Below are 10,484 nucleotides of genomic sequence, written 5' to 3' on the forward strand. Positions count from 1 at the left end.
TTAATTTACGATCGCGTATAAATTGCAGCATATAAATTCATAGCACGACGCGACGGTTTTTGTACGCGATATGAAAAACCGTCGCTCTTTGTTCGCTGTGCAGTGGAGCTCGACGGTCACTCGAGTTCGAATCGATTTTTGAGATGTTGCAGAAATTTGAATCGCAAGGAGAGTTATTAAAATTGATATAGAAAAGAAGTATTACGACATAGATATTATAAGAATTTTGATTATCGAAAATCTTGCTCAGCGAGTAGATAGTGATGCGATATAGTCAGACATGATCAGACAGAAACAAAACTCCTCTTCGCTCGTATTTTTTGTGTTTAAAAATTTATGAGATATAAATTTGGGGAAAAAATTTATTTATGGAAATAATATACAAAATACAATGTAATTTTTGTGTATAATTTAAAAAATTATTTAATTTAGAAAAATGTAATTTTTACATTGAGGAAAGGGAATCATATATATCTTAGCGGAAATAGGATTACATCGATTTTATAAATTTAGCAAAGGTTTGAACTCCTCATCGATTCTAAATTCGCTATGAAGGATATTCATATATGAAAGTTTGATCATGATAAAGCCTTTACAATTTCATTCTGTGATTGCTTCTGATTCGTTTTCTTCTTCACGCTCCCAGCGTGATCCGAGTGTTTATCCGCAGAGAATCGAGTTGAAAGATGAGTTATTAAATTTGCATTGTCGATCGTTACTGACGAATATTCCTCTCCTCGTGTTTACGAGTGTCATCGAGCAAACGATCAAGCGAAGGTATGACAGAGGGTGAGTAATAAAGAAACCGGTAGTGGCGTTGCGTTGTACAGGGGGATAAAGTGGAAGCGGAGCGAATGATAGAGAGAGACAGGGATTTTATTATGACTTGGGACAAAATCCTTTCAAAGCGAATATCTCAGGAGAAAGAAGAAGAGTAAAAGTACCGACTATAGTATGCGAGCACTGCAAGTCTGAAATAATCCACCAGCGACGACAAAGTAATTTTAATTGTAAATGTCTGCGTAATACTTAGGGGCTAAGAAATGGCCAGCGCTAAATTCTCGCGGACTTCGCGATGCGATGTGTCTTAATCGCTTTTCCACGAGCTCACGGTAATTCCGACCATCGAGCATCGTTTCCGGTATTCACTATGCTAAATAATTTCTTATTCCTCCTCAGATGTATTATTTATCACTTTACGTCAAGCATTAAAAATTATATTAATGATTGCTTGGATAAGATAAGAGTTAGGTTTTATAAAAATTATTTTTATAATAAAAAATTTATGTAATACATATTTGCATTAAGTTTTGTTAAAAAAATTAAAAATTGTTATTTGTGAGAAAAGGCATTGAATAATTCATGATTTAAAAAATATAAAAATGTTATTATTTAAAAAATATCACGTAAAAAATCACGTAAAAATTTGTAGTATTTTTTTCCATTTTTTGAATCCGAGCATTTTTACACACGATATCTGTGATCGACAGATTACAAAGGAATCATATCATCCATCACGTATATATATATATATATATATATATATATATATATATATATATATATATATCATTTCCGCCTATATCGGTCACTAAAGTGCTTCTTCACGCTTCTGGTATTCCAATAACGCGTGCGAGATCGCGGAATGTAAACGGCAGCGAAGAGATTGAAAGCCTCGCGCGATCTTCTCCCTCGGAAGCGGAGGTAGAGTTGGGAACTTTGGGAAGTGGAGGAAGGCGAGAGAGAGAAAGAAAGAAAGAGAAACAGAAAGAGGAGAGACAGTACACGTAGGATGAACGTCGTAACTTGTGAAAGGTACCGAAGGGTTCGTAGTTAGCAATCCTTTCTTCCCTTCACCCTTTATCGTGCTTCGTGTTTCTACTTGGACTTCTGCCTCACTCTCACGGCAATACGAATCAGTTTCCTCCGAGTTTATATTCATAACGAATAAATTATTCAGCTCGGTGCCGGGATTCGAGCCCATCGGGATGTGTAGGCCCGTCACGTCATCTCGCATTATCCACCTAATCGGAGAACGTGGAAAAGCCCCATAATTCTTCCGAGTCAGTCGTCGTTCGATAAAGCAAAATCCGGGGATCATTTTCGTCGAGCGGGATAAAAATCAATGAAAACAATCTTTTCATATATTATATTAGTTTTCATTCGGCGATTTTATAAAGCAGAACATTATATAGTTAATTAATTGTAACAGATTTTTATTATCTCTTCTATCACCGAGGGATTATTTCATTCCGGAGAAGAGATAAAATTATTTATTTGATACGAAATTATAACAGAGAGAAACTATTGTGAAGCTTGTATCATGCATAATCTTTTTTGATAGTAAATGAAATTATAGCGTATAATAATTGCACGGCAAGCTTCCGTTTTTTTTTCGGATGTACTCTATTACGTCTCACATTCCATAAAAATAAATTACTTTTTCTCAAACAATTTTACGGAGCGCGGAGATTTAATGGAAGCGCCTGGAATGAATGTAGAAAAATATCAGCTTTGGACGCACGGCGGTGCGCTGGAAAATCCGCGTGCTGTCGCCGACATGCCTTTCCGGCGTTTCCGAGTGAGAAATAATTAGCAGGTTTCGTCACTCGGCACGTATATCCGCCCGTGCGTTGCAGCGACCGCACTTTGAATACACCCCTCGCGAAGCGAATATCGCGCATTTATTGCAGCACCGAAAAGTGCGACCTACCGTACGATACGGGTTAAAAGCGCAGTTAAAGCGGCAGGAATGTAGCTCGCACAAAAGGCCGACTACATCGACGTGTGCAACGTTAATCATAGTAACTGACCCTTCCTATCGAAATAGAATCTACGTTCGAATAAAAAATAATTAGCAATAACTATATTTAATTAATCCGACCTCAATAGAAATTAAATTTAAAAGAACCAAGAAAATATTCTATTAAATTTAAAATTGAGGAAATATTAATTGGAAATTTCGCATAAAAGAGTAATTTATTTGTTATGTCCCAGATAGAATGTTTCAAATTTTTTATTTATTGTTAAAATATTATTACATATATATCGTTGCACTTGGATGATTTTTTAAGAATTACATCTTGTCTAAGTTTTCGACGTTCTATCTTTTGCATTTCAATTCTCTCGGGTAGCTATTATATTTTTTATTGCAATTTTCTAACTCATCTATCTAAGTTTTTATTGCAATGTGATCGAACTTTTCATGCTATAAAATTATACAATGCATTGTTGTACGTATTCCGATGGAAAAACATCAATGAAACGTAGTTAATCAATCGATTCAATTACTTATTTTCATTTTTCCTTTTTCATGTTTTTGTTCGACAACAAATTGCTTTAAATATTACATACTTAATCAATAAAAATATTTCGCTAATATTGATACACATCTCGTAGATTCGAATGTGCGAGGAAAGCAAGAATAAGGAGGATAAAAAAAAGTAAAAATATTACTCGGTAAAAGGAGAGGAGCCTTATTAAGGATGGGGCTCTTCCGCATGCCTGAACGTTTAAATTTCAGAACGTCGTTCTACGAAACACGGGCGACATCGTTAAGGCACGGCCGTCGAGATTAAAGGCTTTCCCGGATTCGAGAGATTTCAAGTCCGGGATTGTCCGCAATTAGTGCGGAACGAGGGGGCAGGGGTAGGGACGGCGACGACGACAACGATGGCAAGCTCCTTCAGGAAACTACGGAAAGCTTCCTGCGCGGGAGTGAAAGAAAGTAGAAACGTTAACGAGAGGAATCTTAAGATGCGTCGCGATCGTTATCGACCCTTCTCCTTCTATCTTCTTTTCTCTCGGATCTTGGGTTGTTTAAAAGATGATTGCATTCGCTGTCACTATCAGACGAACGTACAGCAGGAAGTCGAGAAGTTTGTAATTGATAGCTCTTTCTGATATGCGTCTCGAGTTTGTCTTTATGTATCATAAAATTATTAAGGAGATGAACGATACAGTTGACTTTCACGATTAATTACCGTCCTTATGCGAGATAAATGGAATCACAGAGATCGATGCTTTTTATACGTTTCCATGGCAGCACGATTTTTTGTTGACTTAAATAATTACATTTCGAGAATAAGCTCGCTAAAAACGATCGCGCCCAAAGAGACGATTTAATGATCGATTTTACAGTGCGAGCTATTTCAGTTGAACAAAATCTGTTTCTCTTTTCCATATCTTCTGATCTTATATAAGGCAGATTGTATGATTATCTTTATGCAAATATTATTTTGATGTAAGCCATGTATAAATAATGATAAATGAATATTGAGAAATTATTATTTTCAAAATATTATTGAGAAATTATTGTTTTCAAAATATTATAATTAAAATTATTTATATGAAACTGTTTTAACAAATATCCGTGTTTTTCAACAAATGGCCAAATCCAATCGCTGCGTTTCAAAACAGAAATTTTATTTTATTTTTTACGTTATTATTCTTATATCCATTGCTTGTTTTTCATTCGCATGTGTTGACTTAAAAAAAACTGTAATTTTTCCACAATATATCGTATTTTATTTTAAAAAATCGAGAACTACAAAACGAACAGAAGAGTCAAAAGAGAATTTTTTTATTTGGAAAATGTCACACGCGTCTCATTAAATTCCCTCCCTAAATATAAGTAAAAATTCGTTCTTACAATATCGTTTCTCTATCTCGAATCGCATACTTGAGCGATTATGTCTCGCGTACATCGTAGATACCGCATAAAATTCTTGTTCGAGCGCATCCGCTCGGTTTCCCTTCAATCGCAGAGCGAAGGTTTGTTACCGTGCAGTTTCGCGAATTAGATTTCCGCGAGTGTCACGTGTTCGCGCGCGCACTCGCGGCTCACACGATCGCTCTATCTCGTTTCGAAGCGAAACTTTTCGAAACACAGTCCGCGCCGCGCTTGCCATGGACATGGGAGGAGAACACGCGCGCACGATGTGTCACACGCGCGTTTACACGCGCAGGAAGTTGGACAGCTGTACTGAAATTGTTTCCACGGGAAAATGGTATGGACGTGCAGTAACCGGCGCCGCGATAGCACGGACGTTTCGCGACGCGACGCGAAACTTTCGCGCGAACGAATTTACGCGCCGCGATACACTTCGATCGCTTCAATTACACGCCGATGTCACAGTCCAGATATGCTGAGAATAGGAAGTTTTTATAACATGGTTTTTTTTGCATCTGGAACAGATTTTATTCTGAATACTTTACAATAGCAACAGCTAGGTCAGGGAGAGTTAAATACGAGATAGAAATTATTGACTGTTTTAAGTTGTTTTTCTGTCGACGCCAAATGTGGAACTTCAAGGGGCAATATTTCGAACTCAAATGTTTAAACTTGGACAAGATAGATGAAATTCATTATACATGCTATTCAGGGGTTACGAAAAAATTATAATGTTTTATATAAATTAAAAATTTAAATTCAATTGATACTAAAACTTCTTGCACGTCTCTGTTGTAGTATCAAGTTTTTCTCCCTTTTTTAATATAGTGATGCGACATCCTGTCGCGACGGCGTTTCCACTGTCTATATAAAATTTTCACCGTAAAATATATATTCAGCGGCAACTATTCTTCGCTCCCTAAATAAATATAAATTTCTCTGAAAAAAATTATATCCTTCTCAGCGAGGATCAAATAAAAAATTGGCAAAGATATCGTCGAAACAACGCGGTACAATATTTTTAACTTTATAAATTATAACTTTATAACAAGACAGAAACTGAAGAAAAAAAGTCTTCTTTTCCTTGCGAAATTCCATCTTCCATTTTATTAATGAGATAAAATCTCATCTATATGCGATCAGGTCAAAATCTCTCCTATATACGATCTAATGTATCTTACGTATAATTTCCGATAGTCTACGTGAAAATGAGAAAAATAATCATTTAAATGCACTCTTTCAGTAACATCAATTTTAATTAAACTTTCATTTCCTGTCTACAAGTAACATTATAATCCATAAAGGGTAGCTTAGATAATCCAAAACTGATAATACCAATATTCGCTTAAAAAAGAAAGATCTATTTTACGATACGATGTATTCTATTTGTACCTGTCGAGAAATTCGATTCGTAATCGGAGAATTTTGGTAAAGAAAGACGCGGATTAGAAGCGGATTTACCTGCGAAGATTAGGCAGCGGGCCAGCATCCTTCGATTCTGTAGTCTACTACGCACGGCCGGATTCGGCGCCTAGTTCCTCGAAGAGGACGACGATGCACGTCACTCTTGAACGTCACCCTGGTGCTCGCGATCCGCCGCGGTGTCGTCGCCGCCGTCGTCGTCGTCGGCGACGTGCACGACGCACGGCGCAAGGACGTGGTGGCGATGGTGGCCGACGACGAGGACGAGCAGCAGCAGCGTGTCGTCGCGGTGTCGACGGCGAGGCTGCTGCGAGTGCACGCGGTGCATACGCGGCACGCGGCCAGTCTAAAAAGCCGGCGGCGTTCAGATGTATCGCGGCGATGTAGTCGCGGAGAAGTCGGCGGGGACGCGGGAGCCGATGGAAAAAGGGAAAAGGGAGAAGAAGGACACAGATAAGTAGACCCGAGAGCGGAAGAGGTCCGGCGGAAAACGCGACGCACACGTCTACTACCCTCGCGACGAGAGTCTTTGGCCTCCGGCACCGCCGGCCACGACTGATCGCGCCGGGTAACCCCCCGTGAGTGTCAGGGGCGCATGCGTGCCACCCTCTCCACATCCCTCTCCTCTTCGACGGAGGTAGTTGCGCGGGGTGGTTGCCCCTCTTCATAGTGTCCCTCTCGTACGAGCGCTGACTTCCGCCGAGGGGGTGTCGGTGGGTGGTGGGTGGTGGTACAGGTGCTAGAACGGAGAGAAAAGAGAGAGGACGCACTCTCGCACACGTACGATGAAATAGCATTTTCAAATAGCGGATGTGATTTAGCTATTTACCGGGGTTAGTGCTTGGGAAATATTAAATGATGAGAGGATGATTACTTTTTATTAGCACACAAATAGCTTTATTTACGATCATATATATTAATGTTGTAAAGTTTGTTTTCTTGTTTATCATTATTTTTTAATTTACAATCATTGAAGAAACTGTAATGGTAATGGTAAAAAAATTCATCATCTAGCAGTTTACTAGATTTCTTTTTTTCCATCTATTTTTTAATTTACAATCATTGAAGAAATTGCAATGGTAATGATAAAAAAAAATTTATCATCCAGCAGTTCACTAGATTTCTTTCCTCTATCTATGATAGACTCTGTGATTAGATTATGTGATCCCTTTACTCCGGTCTCTCTCTTTCTCTCTGAGACCTCACTCCTACGAGCTGATTTCCGTTGAGAGGGTTAGCCGACAAATAGATAGATAGATAGATAGATAGATAGATAGATAGAAGCAGTTGTTACGAAGAACGGGAGGCAATACGCACTCGTAGACGGCTGATCGCGCGGCAAGACTATAACGTTTCCCAATACGAATTTAACCATTCGCTTCGGTTGATACTTTATGCGATATAGAGAACGTTACTTGATAAGAGATAGCGGTAATTTTCTCGTTGCAAATAGCCTTAGGATCTATTATGCCAACAGCAATTGCAATTGCTCGTTATCTTTGATTAGCTATTATTTTCTAGATTCTATATACAACTAATTTCTACTTGTAGTGTATTTTATTATAAAAGGTGTACTTTATTATAAAAGGTGTACTTTATTATAAGGTTGATTTTGCCAACAATCTTATAGACACACATCAGAGATGATGGACGTTTGCAAGATAAAACTTAAAAGTTAAAGACTCATTAACTATAAAAGCTTGAAGAATTTCATTTTTCTATAAATTCCTATATTTGAAAATTTTTTTTAATGGATATGAAGAAAATGTATATATTTAAAACAGCAAATTGCACAATTTCAATTATATTATGACATATTAGATTCCATCATGTTAGATTCCATCAACGTACGTCAGATATTATATGCATAATTAATCTGAAAGATGAAAAATGGAATGTAAAATCTGATATTGAAAATTTTATATCTTATAAAAATGGCAAATATTCAAAATTAATTACTAGTAATGTGTAAAGCAAAGAGAAAAATGCGATTAATATTCGCGCAGCACAAGTTTAATAAACAACTTTAATAAATAATGTTTTATTCGATTCCAGATCGATTTCTATAAATGTTGTCCATTATTTATAACTTCTTTAAAAGCAGAGTCATATAATATAATAAAATCATTAGTCAAATTTTCTTAAGATGCAATTAAATACTCGCAGCGGAGGAATTTTCAAGTACAAATAGCAATTCTTTAACCGCCGCATTGTCGTGATGAATCTATATACGGAGATGATAGACGAAAGACGAGACGCAGGTGTCACAAAGGACAAGAGGGGGACAGCATTCTCATTCTGCGGCCGCAACACGCGCGAACAACCCTTCGTCGGTATTATACCACGTGCACAATACTCGTGCGCGTGCATAAATTACCTGCGAAACCGCGAAGCCTATCTATTTACGACTGCTGTGCATTATATAATATTTCGTGCTTGGGACAAATGCCGTCTTGCAACGGGCGCGTCTGCGAATCGCCACTTTAATTAATTAGCTGTCTATCTCGTCGTAATTTATTACGAAATTCATTTAATTTTGCTTGTTTGTTTTTCTTTTCTTTTTTTTTTGTCGAAGCTTTTTATGTACTCTCTTGCTGCTCGAAAAACGTCAAGAACATTTTTCATGCTTTTTATATTTTTCATATTTCCCTCTAATATGCAAATGAATTTTTACTACACTTTATTCCCGCTGCTATTAACACCGCTCCCTCTCCTCGCGTTGTGCCTATCTTCGTAATTATATTTTTTATCGCACATCGTAGTTTTTTGTCTCTTGATTTATTCGAAACTATTTTTTTTACGCTTATGTCGCGTATTTCGCGTCTCTTTACTACCATAATAAAAAAGGATATTTTTGCTGTTTCGTCGCGAAAAAGAGAAGCTCGCAATCGATCGCGATGTTTAATTATTCGACTCTATGCGTTTTATGGTTGGAAGAACTTTTCGCAATGTATCTCGCATCGTGTTGATCATGGACTAGCGTGAGCACTTATCTGCTGTCATGTATGTGAAAACGCAATAGGAGATTGTCATCGTCGATAGTATAACGTCGCGTGCAATAAAGCTCCACGAACACAGCCATGATAGAATGAGACGGCCGAAAGTTTTCATGTTAAGCGAGACTAGTAAAGCAGGCTCGGGTTATAAAAGGTACAAAGTACGAGAAAGACAGAGAGCGGGAGAGAAAGAGAGAACAGTGAAAACGGATAAAGAAAGAGAAAAAAGCGGATCTGGAAAAAAACTAGCGATGTACAACTAATATCGATTGCATAAAAGATTAATGTATAAGAGATTTATTTGTAAAGAGATTACACAGAAGCGTTTATTACGAATATTTTTGTCTTCGATCGACATGTTTTTTATACATTATGTAATTATATGTCACCATCATTCATCATTATGCAATCATCATTATTCATCAATCGTTCATCGTTATTGTTAGTAACATAATTTAATTTAATCTATTATTGATATTATATTAGTTCTTTCTTAATGCAAAATATTTTTAATATTCAATTTAGATTTAATTTAAATCGAGATAGATCGAGTTTACATTCGCGTTTTGTTTTTTAATTTAATTATATGATAGAAAATATAATACAATATTTTTATTAATAAATTATCTTAATATCGTTAGTCAGTTAATTAAAGGATCATTGGAAATAATGTAATCGATCAAAACTAGCCAGAATTTTTGTTTATTAATTACGACGTTTCGACTATATGGTGCTTTTCAAATATATAAGATCAAAAGATAGATATAAATCATAGTATTGTAAACTGCACAAGTCATACTTGAAAAGGACCACAACCATATGGTCGAAACGTCGTAATTAATAAACAAAAATTCTGGCTTGGTCGATTACAATATTTTTATATAGCAGGGGAGTCTTAAATTATTCAGCAATATTTCTTAACGGCTCGTTCACTGGCGCAGTTATTTATTCGAGCTTATTCACCAGGGGAGGGATTTGTTTCGTTGCCAGAGCGAGCGTTTAGCGCGCGGGTCGCGGGGTATAGGGAGAATTTAGTATAATAGTATCGGCGAAGCGAAGCCGTTCTCTCTCGTTCACTACGCTTCGGGTGTGCACGAGAGCGAAACGACCTCAATGGATCAACGAGGACAAGAGGATTGGCGAGGTCGCGACGGGGTAAGGGGATGTACGAGGTTTGCATGCGGCAGCGGCAACTCGGTGCAAATCGAGGTGGAGGGATACGACGACTGTGTCCGAGCACATCGTTAAAACCCGACCCGGGGCTACGGGATTGCGCGTTGTCGTCGTCGCCGCCGTCGTCGTCTACCGAGAGTACACCCTCCGTTTTCATCTCCTCGTCGCTCCTCGACTCGATTTCTTCTTCATCCGACAACGGAGCCGGTCTATCGTTCTAT

At 37.6% G+C, this 10,484-nt stretch overlaps 1 protein-coding gene across 10 annotated transcripts in view; it reads right to left on the bottom strand.

Annotated features, from left to right (window-relative positions):
* Nucleotides 1-6,652, bottom strand: part of LOC105256547 (Down syndrome cell adhesion molecule-like protein Dscam2) — an 86,876-nt gene extending 80,224 nt beyond the window's left edge. For all 10 annotated transcript variants that reach the window (XR_003122479.1, XM_011266550.3, XM_011266545.3 and 7 more), the window contains exon 1: nt 6,134-6,652. Coding sequence is in view for 9 of the 10 variants with exons in the window: in XM_011266550.3 (XP_011264852.2) it covers nt 6,134-6,161 (28 nt within the window). In the remaining variant the exon portion in view is untranslated. The remainder of the gene's footprint in view (nt 1-6,133) is intronic.
* Nucleotides 6,653-10,484: the final 3,832 nt, after the last annotated feature.

This window comes from Camponotus floridanus, unplaced genomic scaffold (genome assembly GCF_003227725.1).
Source record: "Camponotus floridanus strain SB8 unplaced genomic scaffold, Cflo_v7.5 scaffold15, whole genome shotgun sequence".
Taxonomy (NCBI): domain Eukaryota; kingdom Metazoa; phylum Arthropoda; class Insecta; order Hymenoptera; family Formicidae; genus Camponotus; species Camponotus floridanus.